General features: G+C 42.0%; 1 protein-coding gene across 6 annotated transcripts in view; it reads right to left on the reverse strand.

The window, feature by feature from the left end:
* Positions 1-26328, reverse strand: part of LOC128702155 (zinc finger protein ubi-d4 B) — a 389189-nt gene that overhangs the window by 17440 nt on the left and 345421 nt on the right. For 5 of the 6 annotated variants that reach the window (XM_070091755.1, XM_070091758.1, XM_070091761.1 and 2 more), the window contains one exon: positions 15583-15695. The exons of the other annotated variant lie outside the window; for it this stretch is intronic. In XM_070091755.1, coding sequence (XP_069947856.1) covers positions 15583-15695 — 113 coding nt within the window. The remainder of the gene's footprint in view (positions 1-15582; positions 15696-26328) is intronic. 6 annotated transcript variants of the gene reach the window in all.

Raw genomic sequence — 26328 nt, forward strand, 5'->3', positions numbered from 1 at the left:
TAAAACATTAATGTAAACAGATAACTATAAAGCACAAGTGAGTATTACAAAGACAGGTCATATGGTTGCATTCAGTTAGGTAGTGATTCTGTTAGGTAATTGAAATATACACTAACTGCACACACAATATAGTCACTAAGATATGAAAATAATCTGAGAGTAGGAATTGCCTTACAGCATAAAGTTTGAGCAATTAATATCACTATAGGATTATTATTTGAGGTAGTTGATACTAGCTAGTGAGGGATGGTTCAAGGTATTGCACAGTAGTGGAGTAAGAACATACACTAGTTAGTTATTTTTTGTTTGGGAGAAAAGGGAAAATTAGGTATAATTAAAAGAGAATTTTAACAGTGCTTAAGTAGGAAAGAAAAAGGTAATACAGATATTATTAAAGAGTAAGTATCCTATTAACAAAAAATAAATTGTGATTTGGGAATCTGGGAAGATTACACAAATTGGGTCACACAAAGAACTGTGTGGGACACCTGGGATAGTGACGTAGTAAACACTATCTAGGAGGTGATAATACAGGGATTAGTTCAATAATGACATAGCAACATACACTAACGTAGTAAGGATTTGGTCACTAATATCAGTCAGACTCTGTAATGTTTGCATCATGAAGGAAGTTTGCAAGTTCATTTTCATTTGTAATGTAGTACACGGCCTACATTTGTTTTTCTTACTAGAATTTGCTCATCACGTACAAAGCACTGGTGAATTTTATCATTATTCTCACATTTTAGCTTTCTCACTCTGTACAGGAGGTTCTGTCGTTTTTTTGTGAGACACTCATTTATGTATATATCTTTTTTTGCTTTTATAGATGAAATTATTAATCTTTTTTCCTGTCTTGTGTGTGAAATCTGAGCATAACACTTTTTCTACTTTGGTTCCCTAGTAACCGCGATTCTTTTATTTCCGACACTGGCACATTAACCTGTAGGTGGTCACATATGATCTGGAGAGTTGTATCTTTGCAGTTGGAATGGTTTAATTCACTTGGAAAGAGTGGACTGTTAATTACTACTGCATCAGATAGCTTATCTTGCTCTCCTTTGTCATCTTGGTTAGCAAAATAATTGGTCAATTGGGTATCCATGTTTATTTTCCAGTCCTTGATGACATTATCAATCTTCGTGTTTAGGGAAGTTATTTGATCTGTGTGAATGGCTATGACTGATTGGAGGGTCTTGCTAAAATCAGTTATGCCAGATGATGTTAGCTGTTGTTCAAGGTGTTGATCTTATTCTCAAGGTGCAGTAACTTCGAAGGTTCATCATTTAATATATAAATGAGTGCATAATCACTAATCTAATAGTTAGCGCTTGTTACAATAAAACATCTTGAAATAAACGCTTAAAATAATGTTGTACAATTAATATCCTCTGCAAACACACAATTTCTTCATTTTTATTTAAAAATGACTTAATGGAATTTCTTATTTAGTACAAGATGGGTACAATGGCATAGTGGTCATTGAACTGGCATACAAAATACCCTCCTGAAAAATCAGCACATTATATGAATTACTATTAACCCTTTCAGGGTCCGTGCCATAGATCTACGGCTTTACGTTGAGGGTCCAAACCGTAGATCTACGCTAGGAGCTCAGCTCACTCTGATAAGCTGTGAGTGGTAAAAATTTTGGCCTGGATATGAGAGAATACACCTATGTGGTATGTGTGCCCCACATAAAACAAATCCTGCAGCACACAGTGCATAATTAGAGAAAAAACAGAGACCAAAATTTTTGATTACAACAGCGAATTTGCAGTGTTTTTTTTGTATGTTTTTTATAGTTGCATTTACGATTTCTTGGTCTCATTTGACAGAATGGAAGATATATTACAGAAATAGAGATGATTTTGATTGGTTTTAGTACTGGAAATGGCTTGAAACTGAGCTCAAAGTAGCAGAAATGTTAAATTTTTGCCGATGTTCAAGAGTAAACAAATGATCCCATATGGCTAATACGCACCGGCCGGTGGGTCTAATGTACATTCACAAATGTGGTGATATTATTTATACAATTATTACAGTATTGCATGACAGTAAATCTTCTATTTTTTGGTTTGAATAAAGATTCATTATGTGAATAAAAAATCAAAATGGAATTCATTTGTAAAGCCTGAAAATGTAACTAGTGAACAGAGGAAATGTTAGTTTAGTGCCAGGAATGCCTGCATTGTTTATCCTGGACCCTATTTTGAAATTGGAACATTTTGAACTTCGCATTTAATTGGCCAAATTACCAATTTCCAATCACTTTATTTTGTAGTTGAAACAGTTGCCTTGGCAATTTCTTGTGCTCAGTCGATAAAATAGAGGTAATACTAGTGAAATAGCTAAGAATTTCATCGACTGGAATAATGTAATTGGCTTTAAATGGGAGTCAAAGTCGGCAAAAATCGTCTATGTGTAAATATCGCTAGCACATCAAAATTCTCGAGAGCATAATTTCGTTAATTTTCCATCAAATTTCGTAGTTTTTGTTTTATTACCTTCAGAAAAAGATTCTCTTCCATTTCATAAGAAAAAAATAACAAAATTATTTTTTGAAAATTCTTGGATACTGGTGCACACTTTGAAATTTGGCCTCTGGACCCTGAAAGGATTAACTAACAAAAACTTTATTTCTATAAAATGGAGTACAATACAGCTTCTCACTTAACGATGGAGTTCCGTTCCTGAGACCACGTCAGTAAACAAATTCACCGCTAAGTGAGGAGCATACTAAAATGGTAATGGGTTTGTGTCAACCATCTTTGATATTGTTTTAATGTCACTTTTGCATCATTTATAAAATTTTTGGTATATTTTTAAATGTTTATACAGTAGTGTACTGTATATTGTAATAAAGAGAATAGAGAAAATCAGATCTAATATACATTATTTAGGTATGCATACTGGTCAGAGGAATAATGTAAATTACATTAGTCCGTTTCAAACCCCCAAAAATACACTTACAAAATACACTTACAATAATACACTTACATAATTTGTCAAGTTGGGAGCAGTTTGAAACTTGGGGTTTCGCTGTACATAGCTAATGAAAATGATTTAACAATATTCTTATTCTGAATTGGATAAACCTGCATCACATAAGATGCAGTAAGTAGCCAATAAGTTCCACATGCAGTGTTTTGCACCCTCAGTTATTAACCCTTTGACTGTTTCAGGCCCCTCTCTGAAACTGTCATTCTATGTCGCCAAATATTCAAAAAAAAAAAAAAATTATTTTTTCTTATGAAAATGTTAAGATTATTTTTCTGAGTGTTTTAGTCCAAAAAAAAAAATTTTGCCATCGGTACTTACCGAGATATAGAGCCGTGAAGTTTGCAGAAAATGAGCCGCGTATGGCAACAGCGGCGACTGCCGCTCACCCGGTAAACTTTAGTTTACTTGTAATTGAAGGTTTTTTGTTTTTTTCACTATTTTATTTTTTCACATAACTTATGTGGCCTATGAGACCAAAGTAAGGTGCAATGTATATATATACACTTGTTGTATACAACACAATAAGCACACAAACATAATTATCAATATATTGTTTACAAAAACAAACAAACAATCATCCTCCTCCTCCTCCTCCTCCTCCTTCTCCTCCTCCTCCTTCTCCTTCTCCTCCTCCTCCTCCTCCTTCTCCTCCTTCTCCTCCTCCTCCTTCTCCTCCTCCTTCTCCTCCTCCTCCTTCTCCTCCTTCTCCTCCTTCTTCTCCTCCTTCTTCTCCTCCTCCTTCTCCTTCTCCTTCTTCTCCTTCTCCTCCTCCTCCTCCTCCTCCTCCTCCTCCTTCTCCTTCTCCTTCTCCTTCTCCTTCTCCTCCTCCTCCTCCTCCTCCTCCTCCTCCTCCTCCTCCTCCTCCTCCTCCTCCTCCTTCTCCTCCTCCTTGTCTTGTGTGCGAGTGTGTGGCTTATAATTGTTTTGAGTCAGAAGTCGGCAGCTGTCAAAGTGACATATTGTCTCATTAGTCACTACCCCTACCGCCTGTCAAAACAATGGGGTCGGATGCTGCTTCCCCTCCTCCATTCTATCTAATTATCTTTCTCCCTCATTCTATATCTTTCAATCTGTCTCTCTTTCTATCTGTCTGCCTATCTCTGTCTCACAGGTACACATAAATACAAGTATACATAGTGTAAATTACCTAGGATAACCCAAGAAATCCAGACAAAGTGCTATACTCTGCTTGAAGATGTGAGTAAACGTGATGACACAGTCTTGTGGCTCTCTCTGAGACAGAGAACTAGATGGACAGACAGGGAGCTTGACAGACAGACAAATAGACAGACAGAAATGTTTGTGTACCAGCAAAAACAAAGGGAGGGCGATGGTCATGTAATATTACCCTCCTTTACGCTCATCAAAGTCAGCTCTTATCAGATGTTATCTCCCCTTATCTTGTCACTGTCATGGGGTGGACTTTTTTTTTTCTTGCTTCAAGGGAACAATATTATTACATCTTCTTCTTCCTCCTCCTCCTCCTCCTCTTCTCCTCCTCCTCCTCCTCCTCCTCCTCCTCCTCCTCTTCCTTCCCTCCTCCTCCTCTTCCTCCCCCTCCTCCTCCTCCATTGCTTTTGGTCTCAAACTCCTCCAAATCATGAAATTGATCTTCACTGACACTTCCATCTGTGTTAGAGCATCACTTGGGAAGAGAAGAGTCCCAGATTTGCTGGGGAATCACATATTTCTTACCGCTAGACATGCTGAAAAAGGACAACTGAAATGGCATTCCCACAATGCACCACTGGCTCCCCGATTTTTTTTATATGGTGCACACTGACCATGGAGACCCATTCTCTCACATGTGGGCCTACCAGCTTTCTCCTGCTTGATTTGAAGCTGCTAGAATTTATGCGTATAAATACGTCAGATTATTATTATAATCAAAAAGAAGCGCTAAGCCACAAGGGCTATACAGCGCTGCAGGGTAGGGAAGGAAGCAAGGGAATTGGATGGCAGAAGGGAGGGGGGATGATCAGCAGGTTACAGAAAACAGCGGGGCAGGGGATAGTACGGGGGTAGAGGGTAGCAAGAGATACAAGTAGAAAGGGCTGAAAGTATCAGAATTTGTGAAGTAAGTCAGTCGTTGTCAAAAAGTCAATGAGAGAGTCCGGATGAAAGGTGGGTCCATCAGCGAGAAGGGAAGGTAAAGAGAGAGCAGCGGGGCGAAGACGACGACAGAGGTAAATTCTGCGTGCTCGTTGATAAAGTGGGCAGTCCAACAGAATGTGGCTGACTGATAATGGAGCTTGGCAATTCTCACAGAGAGGAGCAAGACGCCTCTCCATGAGATATCCATGAGTAAGACGAGTATGGCCAATGCGAAGACGGGAGAGAGTAGTCTCCCAACCTCGACACTGGTGATAAGAAGACGGCCAGTAACCTATACTCGGTTTAATAGACTGAAGTTTGTTGCCGAGCATAGTAGACCAACGTTGTTGCCAACGGGTGTGAAGGTGGGAAGATATTACAGCAAAATAGTCCGTACATGGAATACCTCTATAAGAAACTGGTAGGTCATGTACTGCTGACCGCGCAGCAGTGTCTGCCTGTTCATTGCCCTGTACGTCAACATGACCAGGGACCCAACAAAAAACAATATCTTTATGCTTAGTAAAGATGCGGCGTAGCCAAAGTTGGATACGGAGGACTAAGGGGTGAGGTGTATCAAATTTTTGTATAGCCTGTAAAGCACTAAGGGAGTCTGAGACAACCACAAATGATGACACAGGCATAGATGCAATACGGATAAGTGCTGTAAGGATGGCATATAATTCAGCAGTAAAAATACTAGCTGAAGATAGTAAATGCCCTTGTACGACGCTGTCCGGAAACACTGCTGCGAATCCTACGCCGTCAGAAGACTTAGAGCCATCTGTGTACACAGCAATGGCATGAGAATGAGAGTGAAAGTGGTCAAGAAAAAGAGAGCGGGAAGCGACCGTAGACAGTTGGGCTTTCGAGCAAGGGAGGGAGAAAGAACAGACTCGAACAGCTGGAACTTCCCAGGGGGGTAGGGAAAAGTGAGATGCTACATGTACATAGAAAGGTGGTAGTTGAAGAGAAGACAAGAGCGAATGAAGGCGAAGAGAGAAGGGACGGAGTAAGCAGGGGCGGCGAACAAATAAAGAATGTCTACTAATATCAGTGACCATTCTATAAATGGAAGGATTGCGGAGATCATGAGAGCGTACATAGTAGCGCAGGCAATGGGCATCACGGCGATCGGATAAGGATGGAACGTTCGCTTCTGCATAGAGGCTTTCGACAGGGGAAGAGCGAAAAGCACCAAGGCATAAACGTAATCCTTGGTGATGAATGGGGTTAAGGCTAGAGAGAGTAGCAGGAGATGCCGCTGAATAGATCTGGTCACCATAATCAAGTTTCGATAAAATAAGGGTGGAATGTAGGTGAAGGAGGGTTCGACGATCAGCTCCCCACGAAAGATGAGCAAGGGTTTTAAGAAGGTTCAGCCGGCTGTGACAAGTTGCCTTCAGAGAGGTAATGTGAGGTTTCCAGGATAACCTACGATCAAAGAGGAGGCCCAGAAACTTGACTGTATCACGTTCAGGGATACGTGAGCCATAGAGGTACAAAGGATGATCAGAGATGACAGAGCGTCTAGTGAAAGTGATTTGGTGGGTTTTAGTGCTGGAAAATTTAAACCCATGTGTGGTGGCCCAATTGGAAACACGGTCGACTGCATGCTGGAGAGAAACTGTAAGGAGGTGACAGTCAGCGCCTGCACAGGCAATAGCGAAGTCATCAACATAGAGTGATGACCAAATATTTGATGGAAGACTAGAGGCCAAATCATTAATAGCAAGGAGAAAAAGTGTTGTGCTCAGAACACATCCCTGGGGGACACCTTCAGCTTGGACAAAGTCCGGGGAGAGCACATTATTAACCCGAACACGGAAATGCCTGTCAGTTAAAAAGTTCTTAAGGAAGGATGGTAGATTGCCTCGAAGGCCTAAGGAGTGGACTTGGGCTAAAATATTATACCTCCAAGTTGTGTCATATGCCTTCTCAAGGTCAAAAAATATGGCAATAACTGAGTGGTTATTCGCAAAGGCATTACGAACATACGTATCCAAGCGCAGTAAGGGGTCTATGGTAGAACGTCCCTTACGAAAGCCATATTGACGAGTGGAGAGACTGTTGTGTGTCTCTAAATACCACACTAAACGTCTATTTACTAGACGTTCCATTACTTTGCAAACTGCACTGGTAAGAGCAATGGGACGATAGTGGGAGGTTTCATGTCCCGTAGTGCCTGGTTTGCGGAAAGGGAGAACAATGGCGGATTTCCACAGCTGTGGAAGAACTCCTTGTGACCAAATAAGATTGTAAAGGCGTAATAGGACTGCAAGGGCTGACTGATGTAAATGTTGTAGCATACGAATATGAATGTCGTCGGGCCCAGCTGCCGATGATCGACAAGCTGAGAGTGTTGCCTCCAGTTCTTGAAGTGTAAAAGGCACATTATACTGTTCTTCTCTGAGAGAAGAAAAGTCCAAGGGTGCTAACTCTCTGGCAGACTTTGAGGAAAGAAATGAGGGGCATAGATGGAGTCCCTGAGAAATACGGACCAGATGATTGCCAATTTCATTGGCAACATCTAGTGGGTTTGCTATATCAACACCGGCAACTCGCAGAACAGGAGCCGGGTCAGGAGAATATTTACCACTCAGTTTTCGTACTTTTTTCCAGACTGCACTCATAGAGGAAGCAGAGGTGATGGTGGAGACATAATCTCGCCAGCAAGTGCGTTTAGCGTCACGGATGACACGGCGAGCGATCGCACGCTTCTGTTTAAAATCAAGGAGTCGCTCTGTGGTTCTATTGTACCGGTACCTGCCCCATGCAGCGCGTTTCAAACGTACTGCACGAGCACAAGCAGGAGACCACCAAGGCACGCATTTCTGAGAATGCCTGCCCGAAGTTTGGGGTATAGAATGAGAAGCTGCGGTGAAAACGGAGGACGAGAAGAGGTGTAAAAGCTCATCGATGGAGGACGAAGAAGGAACCTCTTTAAAAACAGTCAGGTGTGAGTAAAGGTTCCAATTTGCCCGATTAAATTGCCAGCGTGGGGTGCGAAGAGGTGGCGAATATGAAGGGGAAGAAAGAATGATTGGGAAATGATCACTGTCATGTAAGTCCGGGAGAACAGACCAAGTAAAGTCTAATGCGGCGGAGGAAGAGCAAACTGAGAGATCGATGCAAGAGAGAGTATGAGTCCGAGGATCAAAATGGGTGTGAGTACCTGTATTTAAAACATGGAGGGGGTGGGTGGCAAGAAAAGCCTCTAACTGAATTCCACGGGAATCACAGTGAGACCCTCCCCAGAGGAAATGGTGGGCATTAAAATCACCAAGTAACAGAATCGGTGGCGGTAATGACGAAACAAGGAAGGCAAAATCCGGAATAGATAATGCCCGAGAAGGAGAGAGATATAAAGAACAGAGCGTATACCACCTATGTAAGTGGATACGGGCTGCTGTGTAATGCAGCGAAGTATGAATAAATAGTTGATGGTACGGAATATCAGTGCGGAGAAGAAGGGCACTTTCATTAAAGGTCCCATCAGGAAAAGGATCTGAAGAATACAACAAATTATAGCCTGAGATGTGAGAAATAACAGCAGAGTGTAATTTTGGTTCCTGTAAGCAAACACCAACAGGGGCAAACTGGGAGAGTAACATCTGAAGCTCACCTCGATTACCCCTGAGGCCGCGTATATTCCACTGTAAAAAGGCCATGATTGGCAATGATAAAGATACTTGAAATCCGCAGGTAAGGGTTCCTACGGACTAGAAGGGTTAGAAAAGTCCACATGCGGAGGCAGTGGAAAATGTTCAAGCAGCGAAGGAACGGTGCGCTGTGAAGAAAGGAGTTGCGCAGATGGAGCAGAGGAGAGAGAAAGAGCGGAAGGTGGATCAGTGTCCATTGATGGTTTGGTCTCTGCAATATATTCAGAGATTGCTTCAAGTGTTTCGGAATTCAGAGATGTCGTATGGGAGACAATATTGGGAATGGTAGGGGGAGGATGAGTAAAGATTGGAACTGTATTGGACTGTACCAAGGTAGGGGGGGGCGAAAGGGTGGAGGGAACTGGAGAAGCGTGGCAGGGGACAGAAGAGACAGGAACCTGGGAGGTGGCAGAAGAGGAAGAAACTTGGGAGGGAACAGGGGAGGAAGGTACATTACGAGGAGGAGGGTGAACCTCTGCACTTGTAACCGAGCCAGTGAGAGGGGAAGAACTAGGGACAGAGACAGGGAGGGTAAAATGAGGAGGTGGAAGATGGGTAGGAGGTGTTACCGGACCTTTTTTTGACTTTTGAGAAGTAGAGGGACGATTGGGAAGAGGTGTCGTACGAGGTCTCGTCGATACTGAGGCTTGTAAGAGAGAACTCGAAGAAGCGAGATTAGACTGAGGCGTTGAAGTAGGGACGTCTGAGCCGAGGACAGCAAAAGGATTAGATACAGGAGTGATTATGGGAGAGGTAACCACAGAGGTGGGTGTAGAAGATGGGATACCAGAAGTGGGGGGACGTTTTGAAACACGGGAATAAGAAACACGTGGGAGTCTCCCTTGGAGGCGGAGATGAGAAACTGCCATGGCATAAGGGAGACCTTCTGTCTCTTTGAGGTAACGGATTTCCCGCTCGTTTAAATAGACCTGACAACGGCGAGAGTACGAAGGGTGAGCCTCATGACAGTTAAGGCAAGAGGGAGATCGATTGCAAGACGTATTAGAATGGTCATCGGCACCACAGACTGGGCATTCGGCGATAGATCTGCAATATTTCGCTGGATGGCCAAATCGCCAGCAATTTCTACACTGTTGTGGTGTAGGGATCACCTTTCGAACTTGTAACCGATGTCCTGCTATATAAACGGAGGATGGGAGTTCTCGGCTGTCAAAAGTTAAACGAGCCACATTGCTAGGGTATCGTCTCCGCCCACGGGCAGGAAGAACGTAAGTGTCTACCTTGAGGATTGGGAGATCTTGGAGTTCCAGCTGTTCGAGAATGTCGGTGCCACATGTCTGGAAATTTTGTTGAACTATGGTATGGGGCAGAATAACGGTACCACTACAAGAATTGAGGGAATGATGTTTTTCAAGGGTGACAGGAACAGTATCTATATGGGAAAGACGAGAGAGCTCACGAGCCTGGGTAGCATTCTGTACGGTAATGATGCGCGTACCGCTCTTAAGAGCATGAAAAGAAATATCTTTACCAACATGGCGTAGGAGTGCCTTGCCAATACTATGGTCAGAAAGATAGGCAGTAGAGGAAGTTGGTCGTAAAGTGAAGAATTTAGTCCACTGTTCAGTCTGAAACTGAGCGTGGAAAGGTAGTGAAGGACGTGTCAATCGTTTCTGAGAAGAACGAGAAGGTGAAGGTGGAGAAGTATCATCAGCAGGTAATTGTCGTTGACGTTTAGGCGTGGGACCAGAGTTGGTCCGACGTGGAACGGGTCGGCGATTTGAAAATTGCCGCACCGTAGAGGGAGAGGCCGGAAGCATAGTCAGAGGAGAGCGAAGGTCTGATAAATCGAAGGAGTCAGTCGAGGCCTCAGTACCTGAAGCGGGTGAGGAAACAGCACCGGCAATAGGTACAGAGGCATGAGGAATGTCTGAAGAGTGGTCCAAAGACGAGGCGGGGTCAGAACGGGGTGCGGTATCAAGAAGGGGCCCGGGGGTACTAGGTTCATGGACTAGGGCTGCCATGGTTAGGTTACTTCTTTCTTTTTGTTTTTAAGAAAAAAAAAGAAAGAAGAAAAGAAAATAAAAACAAAAAAAAGAAAAAAAAAGGGGGGACCGGGGAGGGATAGTTCCTAGGAGGAATGAAAGGGCCAGAAATCTCCCTCCGCGCCCAAGAGGACTCGACACCGCTAGTAGCGCAGATGCAGCATGGAACCCGTGCCATACCCTACCCTTCATGCCAGTAAACCAGCAATCTGGGATAGCAACCTCACATCTGCCGAGCTACCTCGGTGGACAAAAGAGAGGGCGGCCGGATATCCGCCACAAAGCATACCTCCTTCAGCCACCACCCCCGGAATCCGAAAGGTGGCTTCCAGAGATACACCCGTCGCCCAAAAGACACCCAAAGCTACTCCGGGATACCGGAGAGGGATCGGGACATCCCTAGGCAATCCAGATTCCACGGCAAACTACGCCACCGCCAAGAAACCTCAACGGAATGGGATGGACCCCGGTGTCCTTTCCCCTACCTAGGAACTAGCGCGCCTGTGGGAGAAATCACGAAGGCTAAAAAGAGGAAGGGCAAAAGGGAGGGGTGAGGAGGAGGAGGAGGAATGGAAAAAGGGGAGGATGGGGAGGATGGGATAGGGGAGGGGAGAATGGGGGGTAATTAGGTTCGGTCTGAGGAAGAAGACCGACAGGGCTAATTCCTCAGACCAAGAGCCTCTTCACCACGCCAAGGAGCCCCCCTTGAAGAGGATAAATACGTCAGAAACATTGGCTCGTAAGACGTATTTATACGTCGGAAACAGTCAAAGGGTTAATGATTTATCACTGTTAATCTTTGATTCATTAACCCTTAAACTGTCCAAATGTAGATCCACGTTTTCACTGCCAGCACTCTGAATATTTTGAAAAATATTTTTTTTTTTAAATTAAAGAGGGCAATTTTCTGTGTATTATAAGATCAAAAAACATTTAGGACTAGTACTTACCGAGATATAAGACCGTGAAGTTGGTGCTGGATGCTCACCTTACAGCAACATGAAATCCTGCCGTTTGCAGAAGTGTTGCCGATATACCTTTTTTTCTCATTTTTATTTTAATTTATATAATTTTTATGTTCTGACAATTACAATTTATAATAGTTCTTGTGATTTCATAGCCAATCTTTGTTCTGACACTAATATTAGTACTGAAATAGTACTCAAAGTCACAATCACACAAGCAAGTGTACATTTTCACCTGCCTTGGTCATTTACTGTTGTCTAGAAATTTATACAAAGTATTTGTAGGTCTCAGCAATGTTTTAGACATGCTGGAGTATATATGAATCTTCTTGAAGCATGGTGTTTATGACAAGTGTCACTAAACTGCTGACAGGGTAAGCAGTGGAGTGACACAGTGATAGTGCCCTGCTGCAGGGAACCCTGGCTTTATTTGTTTACACTGTTACATACAAACATGTATGTCTGTTTGTTTGTCTATCTGTCTATCTTTGCTTATCTTTCTGTCTGCCTGTGTGTCTCACTTTTGGTCTGCCTGTGTGTCTCGGTCTTTCTGTCTGCCTGTATGTGTGTCTGTCTTTCTGTCTGCCTGTGTCTCTCAGTCTTTCTATCTGCCTGTGTATGTGTCTTTCTGTCAGCTTGTCTCTCAGTCTTAGAAAGCGGCTCGTAAACTAAAAGGTATTACACACGATGCAGTAGTCACGTCTGATTCCTGATGAAGTGAAAATGCATATTACTTGCCACTGAGTTGCCAGTCATGGATATTATGTCTTCTATCTACAAGCACTGTATAGCACTTTGCCTGGAATTTTTGGGTTATCCTATGTAATTAACACTATGTATAATAACTGTACTTATATTTACGTGTGACAGAGATATAGAAAGATAGACAGAGATATAGACAGATAGACAGAGACATAGACAGAGATACAGACAGATAGACAGATACAGACAGACAGACAGTCAGTGGTATGAATAATGAAAGGATGTTGCACAATTTTACACATGGGTTATTATAGAGGTTTTTGATATTTCCTTGATCATTTGTGGCCACATTCATATCTTTCCTCTTACAAGGGGAGTGTTAATATGACATGACATCTGTGAATCCTTGGTGTTTACCACGCTATTTGCTCTAGCTGGCGCTCAGTTTTACTGGTGCTCCCACAAGGTATAAGTGGTAATACTAAGGTAATACAGCACACACTGAGTGGTAAGACCCATTCTATACTGACCAGGCATCTCAGCCCAATCATGCCAAATTTGGAGGCAGGAAAAATAAAATGTATAAGTTTGGAGCGCTAGCGCCGCAAACGTAGATCTACGTTTGGACAGTTTAAGGGTTAATACAGTACTCTTAAAATATTAACTACAGTACTCTTAAAATATTAACTTTTTTGGCTTTATCTCCTTTCACTCATCAACCAGTTTTAGTTATTTAGCTGGACTAAAATAAATTCCAGTTCTCATTTACAAGTATCATTTTTGCTACAATTCACTAAATTAGTGATAATAATCCTATTTATTGAAACAGTCTTTCTTTTGTTTCAAAATATACAGTTTGAGCAAGAATCATTCTCTTAGTACTAATAACTGTTTGTACAATATTTTTCTTGTCTGTGATAAATTTTATATGTTATCTGCTTTTTCTTTATTTTCTGTTATTTGTGAAGAGCCATTCATAATTAATTTTAAAGTACATGCTTTTGTCATTATTTCTTATAGGAATAAATTCTATTCACTGCTCACATTTGTCCTTCAATATTCATCTGTATTATATAATAAAAATATTTTGCTCTGTTGTCAGTGTTTTTCTTTTTATTCTGCATTCTTCAATTCTTAAAAATCTATACTACCTTAGATTAGTTACTTTTTGTTGTTTAAACACTAGGGTTTTCTGAGTGATAAACAAGCATAGGCAGGCAGGCAGGCAGGCAGGCAGGCAGGCAGGCAGGCAGGCAGGCAGGCAGGCAGGCAGGCAGGCAGGCAGGCAGGCAGGCAGGCAGGCAGGCAGGCAGGCAGGCAGGCAGGCAGGCAGGCAGGCAGGCAGGCAGGCAGGCAGGCAGGCAGGCAGGCAGGCAGGCAGGCAGGCAGGCAGGCAGGCAGGCAGGCAGGCAGGCAGGCAGGCAGGCAGGCAGGCAGGCAGGCAGGCAGGCAGGCAGGCAGGCAGGCAGGCAGGCAGGCAGGCAGGCAGGCAGGCAGGCAGGCAGGCAGGCAGGCAGGCAGGCAGGCAGGCAGGCAGGCAGGCAGGCAGGCAGGCAGGCAGGCAGGCAGGCAGGCAGGCAGGCAGGCAGGCAGGCAGGCAGGCAGGCAGGCAGGCAGGCAGGCAGGCAGGCAGGCAGGCAGGCAGGCAGGCAGGCAGGCAGGCAGGCAGGCAGGCAGGCAGGCAGGCAGGCAGGCAGGCAGGCAGGCAGGCAGGCAGGCAGGCAGGCAGGCAGGCAGGCAGGCAGGCAGGCAGGCAGGCAGGCAGGCAGGCAGGCAGGCAGGCAGGCAGGCAGGCAGGCAGGCAGGCAGGCAGGCAGGCAGGCAGGCAGGCAGGCAGGCAGGCAGGCAGGCAGGCAGGCAGGCAGGCAGGCAGGCAGGCAGGCAGGCAGGCAGGCAGGCAGGCAGGCAGGCAGGCAGGCAGGCAGGCAGGCAGGCAGGCAGGCAGACAAGCAGGCAGGCAGGCAGGCAGGCAGGCAGGCAGGCAGGCAGGCAGGCAGGCAGGCAGGCAGGCAGGCAGGCAGGCAGGCAGGTGGGCAGGCAGGCAGGGAGGCAGGCAGGCAGGCAGGGAGGCAGGCAGGTGGGCAGGCAGGCAGGCAGGCAGGCAGGCAGGCAGGCAGGCAGGCAGGCAGGCAGGCAGGCAGGCAGGCAGGCAGGCAGGCAGGCAGGCAGGCAGGCAGGCAGGCAGGCAGGCAGGCAGGCAGGCAGGCAGGCAGGCAGGCAGGCAGGCAGGCAGGCAGGCAGGCAGGCAGGCAGGCAGGCAGGCAGGCAGGCAGGCAGGCAGGCAGGCAGGCAGGCAGGCAGGCAGGCAGGCAGGCAGGCAGGCAGGCAGGCAGGCATGTATGATCTCCCTTCCTCGCCCCAAAATCACCAACTCGTCCTTCTCACTCCCAACACACCCACCACTATCTTTCCATTTAAGACAAGCAAGCAGGCAGACCACAGCAGACACAGCAAATATGGCAAGGCCGGGCAGGTGGATGGGCAGACAAACAGAGAGATTGGTACACATATGGTCTCCCTCCCTCCCTCACTTCCACCCTCCCTTCCATCCATCCTCCCTCACTCCCACCACCACCTCAAGATAAAATAAAATGACAGCAAAAATTTGTCTAAGATAACTGACTGAGAAAAGCATGACAATAAGAGTGAAAATTTATCAGTTTACCAAACATTATCTAAGAGAAACTTTCGTTTTTCTTTTTGGTTACCCTGCCTTGGTGGGATACGGCTGGTTTGTTGAAGAAAAAACATTATTTATAGTTGCCGAGTCACTGTCAAAGCTCTTATCTAAGCTTCCAATATAAGAAGTCTGAGTAATGTGATTTCAACTATTATTACTGGTGTTGGTTCAAAATATGAATTTGTTTTATCATTCATAGTTCTTCAAACAATTCATGAATCCTGATTTAAATTCTGCTCTAGCTGGAATTTTCTTTAAATTAAATGAATGATTTTTAACAGCATAAAAATGGCATTCCAATCTTATTATTTTTCTTGATGTACATGTATAATCAAGCCTATATAAACAATATTTTCAGAGTACAAAAAATATTCAGAACTTAATATGGTGAAGTATATCATCTGCTCTTACTGTAACTTTATCTGCTCATTCTGCTGGCAGTTAGTCATACTAATGTTTACAACACTTACATCATTCTCAGAAGTGCCACAGAGTGTACAGCATTTACATTCAATGCACTGCCATCGGTACTGTCTCACTGAGACCATCATGTGAGCTGTAAACTGCAAACAAGTCGGATGACCTGGAGGAAAAATTCTGCATGTAAATAAAAATGTACATATTCTCAAAAGTGCTTCAAAATGTAGAAAAATGTAGACACTTGGCAGACAACAAAATCCTTTTATGTTATTATGTCTAATTTTGGGTTAAAAATAATTGGACTATAAGACTTTAAAAAAGTAAACCTTGTAAATATTGAGTTTAGGTACATGCAGTGTAAAGCAGCATATTCCCTTTACTACAATATTTGTTTGTCTAATTACCCATTATGTATGTGCTAGTTCATGTACAAGCCAAATTATAAGTGTCCCTTGCTGTACATGATATACGTGCATTCTGCACATGTGGCAGCAGTAGCACTAAGCTCAGTGAGGACATCAACACCCAGTTTCATAAAATAACATTCATTTACACCCAATTTCACAAAGTAACATTCTTCAGTGTGTTTTGTAAACTACACCGGTTGCACACAGCAAATTTATGCACAAACATAATTAAATAGAAATAAGACTGCATATTAGCAAATTCATATAAAGAAAACCCATATAGCGAGGAAAACTTGCACTTGAGGCTTTAACTATTACATGGAGCCAGTTTTGTATGATAATAATGATATGTAATACCAAAACATAGATGAGTAAGACACATGCAACAATTAAGATATTTTTATTTCTGAAACATTTCACCTATATGTGCAACAGTTAGATATCTTTGTTTTTGAAATGTTTAACCTATGCAGTAGGCTTCCTCAGTCAAATAAAGAGGTAACTATTGTTCAAGGCTATGGAGTTGAGCTCTTCTCCAGGTTGAGTGACTGAGCACCTCAAAATTATTTCATCTGGAGTGATAGACTGATCATATGTTTTCTTTTCCACCGCTTCTACTGTCTTCATATTTAATCACCTCTGTATTTCACTGAAAAAAGAGATTAAAGATTCTTTATTTCAACATATGATGTTTGGACAGAGGTGAGTGACATTTAGGTGTGCATGCAAAAAAGCCTCTTTGTATAGAAAGCATTTTGGGCAAACTTACACCTATCTTATGACTAATAAGGCAGGAATTAATTGACTGCTTGTACATACAGTCTCTAAGTGGTTGTAACAATAAATTTAGGAATTACAATGAACACTTTCACTGAATTTAATTGTTTTAAGGATTACATGATTATGGAAAAGTAATGCGTAGGCAAAACCTTTCAGAAATAAAGATAATGTACCTAAAAGTTAAACATGTATCATACTCATCTACCATTTTCTTTTAACACACTTGCCATCTCCCACCAAGGTAGCAGGGTGACCTGAAAAAGAAGAAACACTTTCACAATCACTCATGCCATCACCATTTTGCCAGAGGTATACCTAGAGTATACCTGGTGGGTGTTCTGAAGGTCAAAGCCCCAGGGGCCCAGTCCATGACCAGGCCTCACAGTGGACCAGGGCCTGATCAACCAGGCTGTTACTGCTGGCCACACATGATCCAACGTATGAACCACAGCCTGGCTGGTCAGGTACTGATTTTAGGTTAGTACCCTGACTCTTTAACCCTTTCAGGGTCCGTCCCGTAGATCTACGGCTTTACGTTCAGGGTCCAAACCGTAGATCTACGCCATGAGCTCAGCTCACTCTGATAAACTGTGAGTGGTACATTTGGGCCTAGATATGAGAGAATACATCTATGTGGTATGTGTGCACCACATAAAACAGATCCTGCAGCACACTGTGTATAATGAGAGAAAAAAAAATGAAATCATGATTTTTCGATTAAAACAGCAACTTTGCAGTGTTTTTTCGTATGTTTTTTATAGTTGTATTTGCGATTTCTTGGTCTCATTTGATAGAATGGAAGACATATTACAGAAATAGAGATGATTTTGATTGGTTTTAGCACTGGAAATGGCTTGAAACTGAGCTCAAAGTAGCAGAAATGTTAAATTTTTGCCGATATTCAAGAGTAAACAAACGACCTCACACGTCTAATACACGCCAGCTGGTGGGTCTAATATACATTCACAAATATGGTGATGATATTTATACAATTATTACAGTATTGCATAACAGTAAATCTTCTATTTTTTGGTGTGAATAAAAATTCATTATGTGAATAAAAAATCAAAATGGAATTTATTTGTAAAGCCTCAAAACATAACTAATGAACAGAGGAAATGTTAGTTTAGTGCCAGGAATGCCTACATTGTTCATTCTGGACCCTATTTTGAAATTGGAATATTTTGAACTTTGTGTTAAATTGGCCAAATTAACAATTTCCGATCACTTTATTTTGTAGTTGAAACAGTTGACTTGGCGATTTCTTGTGCTCAATCGATAGAATAGAAGTAATACTAGTGAAATAGCTAAGAATTTGGTTGATTGGAATAATGTAATTGGCCTAAAATGGGAGTCAAAGTCGGCAAAATCGCCGATTCGTAAATATCGCTGACACATCAAAATTCGCGAGAGCATAATTTCGTCAATTTTCCACCAAATTTCGTACTTTTTGTTTTATTACCTTCACAAAAAGATTCTCTACGATTTCATAAGAAAAAATAACAAATTTTTTTTTTTTGAAAATTCTTGGACACTGGTGCGTGACTCCAGATTTGGGCCTTGGACCCTGAAAGGGTTAAGACAGCTGGGGGTTTATTGCTAATCCCCCAACACTTACTGTGTTGTCTCTTAGTGTACTCGTGGAACCCCTGCTTTTCACTGGGGGGGATATTGCACTGCCTGCAGTTTTTTGCTTTCTTAGGGAGTGATTTCCATGTGTAAATTTGGAATTAGTTGTTCTAGGATTTTCTAAAGGGTATATTATCATGTATCTTTCAAGGGACTTCAACTGTTCCTTCCCAGTAATTTAGATGCTTCAGTGTACCTATGCGTGCAGTGAAAATTCCAAGTCTGCAATTTTGCCTGCCTTGAAAGGGAACTTTAGTGTACATCAATGTTTTCTTCTCCACCATAGGAAAAAACTAGAGAGCAGAATCCCAAGCTCAAACACCCCACCAAAAGACTACCTCACTGGCACCTACCCGAATACACTATTATAAGCACCGACCAACCCAACAGAAGTTTCACCTATCATCAACACACTTAAAAACAAGGCAGGAAATTTAACCCTTTCAGGGTCGGCAGGCCCTCTCCAAAACTTGTTCTCAGGGTCGCCCAAATTTCAAAAAAAAAAAAAAAAAAATTTCTTATGAAAAGATAGAAAATCTTTTCCCGATCATAATGACACCAAAAGTATGAAATTTGATGGAAAACTTATGGAATTATGCTATCACGAAGTTAGCAATCTCGACAATGTTTACGCATCGGTGATTTTGGCCACTTTGAGCCTATTTTCGGCCAATTCCAGTGTACAAGTCGACAAAAATCATAACTATTTCACTAGAACTCCATTTTTTCTATCGAATGAGTACTAGAAACCACCCATTTACCAATTTCAACTATCCAATACAGTGGTCAGAATTTAGCAATTTTGCCAATTTCACACAAATTTCAAAAGATGCCAATTTCCAAAGAGGGTCCAGAATAAACAAGAAACATATTCCTGGCACTAAAATAACATTTCCTTTGTTCATTAGTCACATTCCCATGCCCCTCTTACATTCTTTTGCTAACCACTTTGAATTTTTATTCTCACAAAAAATAAAAGATTTACTGTTATACAGACTACTGCATTATTGCACTTGTGAAAGAATATTAAACTCACCAGTTGATGTGTATTGGACACTTAGCGTGATTTGTTTACTTTTGAACTTTGGTAAAAATCAAACATTTCTGCTACTTTGAGCTCAATTTCAAGGTACTTTTCATTGTAAAACCAGTCAAAATCATCTCAATTTCTCTAAAATATCTTCCATTCTATAAAATGAGACCAGGAAAACTAGAATACAACAATAAATACCATACGAAAATACAGTGCAAAGTCGCTGTTTTAATCCAAAAACATGGTCAAAGTTTTTTTTCTCATTACGCACTGTGTGCTGCAGGATTTTTTTTATACTGCGCACACTGACCACATAGACCCATTCTTTCATATGTAGGCCTACCAGCTTTCTCTCATTAGATTTGAGGGCGCTAGAATTTAGGCATACTAGTACGTCAAAAACCCTGGTGCGTAAGCTGTACTAGTACGTCCAAAACCCTGAAAGGATTAAATAACTTACTACCTTTTATGTACAAAAAAGCTTCTCAAGTACTGTCACCAATTATTGCAACACTCTTAAACCTTTTGACTGTTTTGGTCGTACATATACATGTACATCTTACGAGCCAGTGTTTCAGACGTATATATACTCAATAATTCTAGCAGCTTCAAATCAAGCAGGAGAAAGCTGGTATGCCTACATGTGAGAGAATGGGTCTGCGTGGTCAGTGTGCACCATATAAAAAGAATCCTGCAGCACGCAGTGTATAATGATAAAAAAAAAAACTCCAACCATTTTTTTGGATTAAAACGCCAACTTTGAGGTGTATTTTCGTATAGTATTTATTGTTATATTCTCATTTTCATGGTTTCACGTGATAAAATGGAACACACATATTACAGAAATGGAGATGATTTTGACTAGTTTCACGATGAAAACAACCTTGAAATTGAGCTCAAAGTAGCGGAAATGTTCGATTTTTACCAATGTTCAAGAGTAAGCAAATCACACCACACGTCCAATACACGTCAACTGGGGAATCTAATATTCTTTCACTAGTTCACTGATATTATTTACACTATTTTTACAATAATGCAGAAGTCTGCATAACAGCAAATCTTCTATCTTTTGTATGAATAAAAAATCAAAATAGAAAGCAATAGTAATACAAGAGGGCCCTAGAGACATGACTAATGAACAGAGGACATGTTATTTTAGTGCCAAGAATGTCTACATTGTTTATTCTGGACTCTATTTTGAAATTGGCATCTTTTTTAATTGTGTGAAATTGGCCAAACTGCCAACTTCTGACCAATTTATTGGGTAGTTCAAATCGGTAAATGGGCGGTTTCTTGTTCTCAATTGATAGAAAAAATAGAGTTCTAAAGAAATAGCTATGAGTTAAGTCAACTGGAACAACAGAATTGGCCAAAAGTAGGGCTCAAAGTCGACAAAATCGCCAATGAGTATATGTCGCTGAGACCGCTAACTTCGCAGGAGCATAATTCCCTGAGTTTTCGACCAAATTTCGTACTTTTGGTGCCATTACCATTGAGAAAAGATTCTCTATCATTTGATAAGAAAAAAACAATTTTTTTTTTTTTTGACAGTTTCAGAAAGGAGCTTGCGACAGTCAAAGGGTTAACCAATCCATTGAATCCATGCACATAAAGGCCCAAAAATTTGGAATTCATTACTAGTGAATACCAAAGGAACCCTGTCTGTACATCAGTTCAAGACTCTTCTTAAAAACCACATACTCACCCAAAACTAAATACACAGTACAGTGGACCCCCGCATAACGATATTAATCCGTCCATGAGAGCTCACTGTTATGCAAAATTATCGTTATGCGGATGAATTTTCCCCATAAGAAATAATGGAAATCAAATTAATCCGTGCAAGACACCCCAAAGTATGAAAAAAAACATTTTTACCACATGAAATATTAATTTTAATACACACAAACTGAAAAAGGCATGCACAATTACATGACACTTACCTTTATTGAAGATCTGGTGATGATTGATGGGATGGGAGGAGGAGAGAGTCTTAATGTTTAGAAGGGGAATCCCCTTCCATTAAGACTTGAGGTGTCAAGTCCTTTTCTGGGGTTACTTCCCTTCTTCTTTTAATGCCACTAGGACCAGCTTCAGAGTCACTGGACTTCTGTCGCACAACATATCTGTCCATAGTGGCCTGTACCTCTCGTACCTCTCATTCCTTTATGACTTCCCTAAAGTGTTTCACAACATTGTCAGTGTAATAGTCGCCAGCACGGCTTGCAATAGTTGTGTGAGGGTGATTTTCATCCATAAAGGTTTGCACTTTTAGCCACATTGCACAGATTTCCTTAATCTTTGAGGTAGGCAACTTCTTCAATTTCTCTCTCCCCTCCTCCGAACCAGTTTCCTCAGGTCTGGCCTCTTGCTGTTGAAGATGATCTAGCAGTTCATCAGTGGTTAGTTCTTCATTGTCCTCCTCCACCAACTCTTCCACATCCTCCCCACTAACCTCCAACCCCAAGGACTTCCCCAATGCCACAAAGGATTCCTCAACTGGCATAGGATTCCCAGGGTTAGCCTCAAATCCTTCAAAATCCCTTTGGTCTACACATTCTGGCCACAGTTTCTTCCAAGCAGAGTTCAAGGTCCTTGTAGTCACTCCCTCCCAAGCCTTACCTATAAGGTTTACACAATTGAGGATATTAGTGATCTCTCCAAAACTCTCTTAGAGTCAATTGAGTTTCTGAGGTCACTACAAAGCACCTTTCAAACAGAGCTTTTGTGTACAGTTTTTTGAAGTTTGCAATAACCTGCTGGTCCATGGGCTGCAGGAGAGGAGTGGTATTAGGAGGCAAAAACTTGACCTTAATGAAGCTCATGTCACCACAAAGTCGCTCTGCCAAGTCTGTAGGATGACCAGGGGCATTGTCTAACACCAGGAGGCACTTAAGGTCTAATTTCTTTTCAGTTAGGTAATTTTTCACATTGGGGGCAAATACTTGGTGTAACCAGGTATAGAAAAAGTCCCTAGTGACCCATGCCTTACTGTTTGCCCTCCACAGCACACACAAATTAGCCTTGAGGCTAAGGCCTGAATGCTCTGGGAGTTTCAGAGTGATACACTAATAAAGGCTTAACTTTGCAATCATCTCTAGCATTGGAACACATTAACAGAGTAAGCCTGTCTTTCATAGGCTTATGTCCTGGGAGTGCCTTTTCCTCCTGAGTAATGTAGGTCCTGCTTGGCATTTTCTTCCAAAACAGGCCTTTTTCATCACAATTAAACACTTGTTCAGGTTTCAGTCCTTCACTGTCTATGTACTCCTTGAATTCCTGCACATATTTTTCAGCTGCTTTGTGGTCCGAACTGGCAGCCTCACTATGCCTTATCACACTATGTATGCCACTACGCTTCTTAAATCTCTCAAACCAACCTTTGCTGGCCTTAAATTCACTCACATCATCACTAGTTGCAGGCATTTTTTTTAATTAAATCCTCATGCAACTTCCTAGCCTTTTCACTTATGATCACTTGAGAGATGCTATCTCCTGCTATCTGTTTTTCATTTATCCACACCAATAAGAGTCTCTCAACATCTTCCATCACTTGCGATCTCTGTTTCGAAAACACAGTTGAACCTTTGGCAAGAACAGCTTCCTTGATTGCCGTTTTGTTGGACACAATAGTAGCGATGGTTGATTGGGGTTTACTATACAACCTGGCCAGCTCGGAGACACGCACTCCACTTTCATATTTAGCAATGATCTCTTTCTTCATCTCTATAGTAATTCTCACCCTTATTCCTGTAGGGTTGGCACTAGAAGCTTTCTTGGGGCCCATGGTCACTTATTTTGCAGATAAAATCACCAAAAACACTGTAATAATACGAAATGTTCCGATTGTATGCTTGGATGTTACTGCAGAGGCTGGCTGGTAAACAATGCCACCGGCGGAACATGTGAGGCTGGCTAAGGCCGCACATTAGACGCGTCTCGGACGAACAGCGTTGAGCGGGTTTTTTAGCGGTATGCGAGGCAAAATCTTAGTGATAAAATGTATCGGTATGCGGATTTAACGTTATGTAAGGCCAACGGTATGTGGGGGTACACTGTACTTAACTTTACCTGCAAAGCTACCAAAACACTCTCCACCGCCTCAAAATATGATTGCTCACTGTGTTACTCCCCTAGCCTCAGAACCCCAAAAGTAAATGCTCAAAGTACAGTAAATTTTCATATTTTAACCTAATGCAAACGTTGAATAACAATATTTAACCCTTTGACTTTTTTGGCTGTATATATATACGTCTTGCGAGCCAGTGTTTCTAATGTATTAATACGCGTAAATTCTAGCAGCTTCAAATCAAGTGGGAGAAAGCTGGTAGGCCCATATGTGAGAGAATGGGTCTCCATGGTCAGTGTACACACTATAAAAAAAATCAGGGAGCCAGTGGCACAATGTGGGAATGCCATTTCAGTAGTCCTTCTTCAATGTGCCTATCAGTAAGAAATATCTGACTCCCAGCAAATCTGGGCCTCTTCTCTTCCCAAGTGATAGATCTAACACAGATGGAAGTGTCAGCAAAGATGCACTTCATGGTTTTGAGGAGTTTGTGACTGAAAGCAATGCCCAAGATACCAGAAGAAAGAAAGAAAGAAAGAGAAAGGAGAAAGAAAAAGAAAGGAGAAAGAATGAGAAAGAAAGAGAAATAGAAAGAAAGAGAAAGAAGGAGAAAGAAAAAGAAAAAGGAGGAGAAAGAAAAAGAGAAAGAGAGAGAAAGAAAGAGAAAGGAGGAGAAAGACAAAGAAAGGAGAAAGATAATTAGGTAGAGAGGATGGTGAGGAAGCAAGCACTGGACCCCCATTGTGTTGAGAGGCAGTAGAGGGAGTGAGTAATTATATAATATGTCATTTTGACAGCTGCCAGACCCTGACTCAGCACATTTAGAAGTCCACACATACAACACGAACTTCCTGAAAATAATAGCAGTTCTATGAAAGTGTCCAGTGACTATAGATGTGTATATACATTTTTTTTTTTTCAACAAACCGGCCGTATCCCACCAAGGCAGGGTGGCCCAAAATGAAAAACAAAAGTTTCTCTTTTTAAATTTAGTAATTTATACAAGAGAAGGAGTTACTAGCCCCTTGCCCCCGGCATTTTAGTCGCCTCTTACAATACGCATGGCTTAAGGAGGAAGAATTCTGTTCCACTTCCCCATGGAGATAAGAGGAAATAAACAAGAACAAGAACCCAGAGGGGTGTGTGTATATATATGCTTGTACATATATGTGTAGTGTGACCTAATGTAAGTAGAAGTAGCAAGATGTACCTGTAATCTTGCATATTTATGAGACAGACAAAAGACACCAGCAATCTTACCATCATGTAAAACAATTACAGGCTTTCGTTTTACACTCACTTGGCAGGATGGTAGTACCTCCCTGGGTGGTTGCTGTCTACCAACCTACTACCTACGTATACTTATTTATCCTCTTTTTGTTAAAATGTGTGTTACCTATAATCAAACTCCTTTCTATACAAAGTTCAATCATGTTCAAATTAAATAAATAAATAAATATATAAATAAATACTGTTTGTACAGAAATGCATGCAACCATACGACCTGTTTTTGTAATACTCATCTGTGCTTGTTATCTGTTTACAATAATGTTTTACCACTGAATACTTCATTGCTTAGTTAATCTTAAGTTAATTTTAAGCCTGCCCATAATGCTATGCATTCAAGTGGCTTTGGCATGCTGCATTTACCTGTATTCTTTTGTACTTCACAGTATCATGTTCAAATTAATAAATAAATAAATAAATAAATGCTCCACATTATCATTTACACCTGGCACCCCAAACTTACCTACCACACCTTCCCTAAATGTTTCTCCTACTTTAGCATTTAGGCCCTCTACCACAATTGCTCTCTCACTTGGCTCAAAAGTTCCTACACACTTGCTTAACATCTCCCAAAATCTCTCTCTCTCTCTCTCTCTCTCTCTTTCTTCTCTACACTCTTCTCTTCTCCAGGTCCATACACACTTATTATGACCCTCTTTTTGCATCCGACCCTTATTTTAATCCACATACTCCTTGAAGTTATACATTTATATTCCCTCTTCTCTCACCATAACTGATCCTTCAATTTTACTGCTACCCCTTCCTTAGCTCTATTATTATTATTATTATAATCAAAAAGAAGCGCTAAGCCACAAGGGCTATACAGCGCTGCAGGGTAGGGAAGGAAGCGAGGGTATTGGGTTGCAGAAGGGAGGAGGGATGATCAGTAGGTTACAGAAAACAGCGGGGCAGGGGATAGTACGGGGGTAGAGGGTAGCAAGAGATTGAAGTAGAAAGGGATGAAGGTATCGGAATTTGTGAAGTAAGTCAGTTGTTGTCAAAAAGTCAATGAGAGAGTCCGGATGAAAGGTGGGTCCATCAGCGAGAAGGGAAGGTAAAGAGAGAGCAGTGGAGCGAAGACAACGACAGAGGTAAATTCTGCGTGCTCGTTGATAAAGTGGGCAGTCCAACAGAATGTGGCTGACTGATAATGGAGCTTGGCAATTCTCACAGAGAGGAGCAGGGCGCCTCTCCATGAGATATCCATGAGTAAGACGAGTATGGCCAATGCGAAGACAGGAGAGAGTAGTCTCCCAACCTCGACACTGGTGATAAGAAGACGGCCAATAACCTATACTCGGTTCAATAGATTGAAGTTTGTTGCCGAGCATAGCAGACCAACGTTGTTGCCAACGAGTGTGAAGGTGGGAAGATATTGCAGCAAAATAGTCCGTAAATGGAATACCTCTATATGAAACTGGTAGGCCATGTACTGCTGACCGCGCAGCAGTGTCTGCCTGTTCATTGCCCTGTACGTCAACATGACCAGGGACCCAACAAAAAACAATATCTTCATGCTTGGTAAAGATGCGGCGTAGCCGCAAAGCACTAAGGGAGTCTGAGACAACCACAAATGATGACACAGGCATAG

The sequence above is a fragment of the Cherax quadricarinatus genome, chromosome 37, assembly GCF_038502225.1.
Source record: "Cherax quadricarinatus isolate ZL_2023a chromosome 37, ASM3850222v1, whole genome shotgun sequence".
NCBI classification, from domain to species: domain Eukaryota; kingdom Metazoa; phylum Arthropoda; class Malacostraca; order Decapoda; family Parastacidae; genus Cherax; species Cherax quadricarinatus.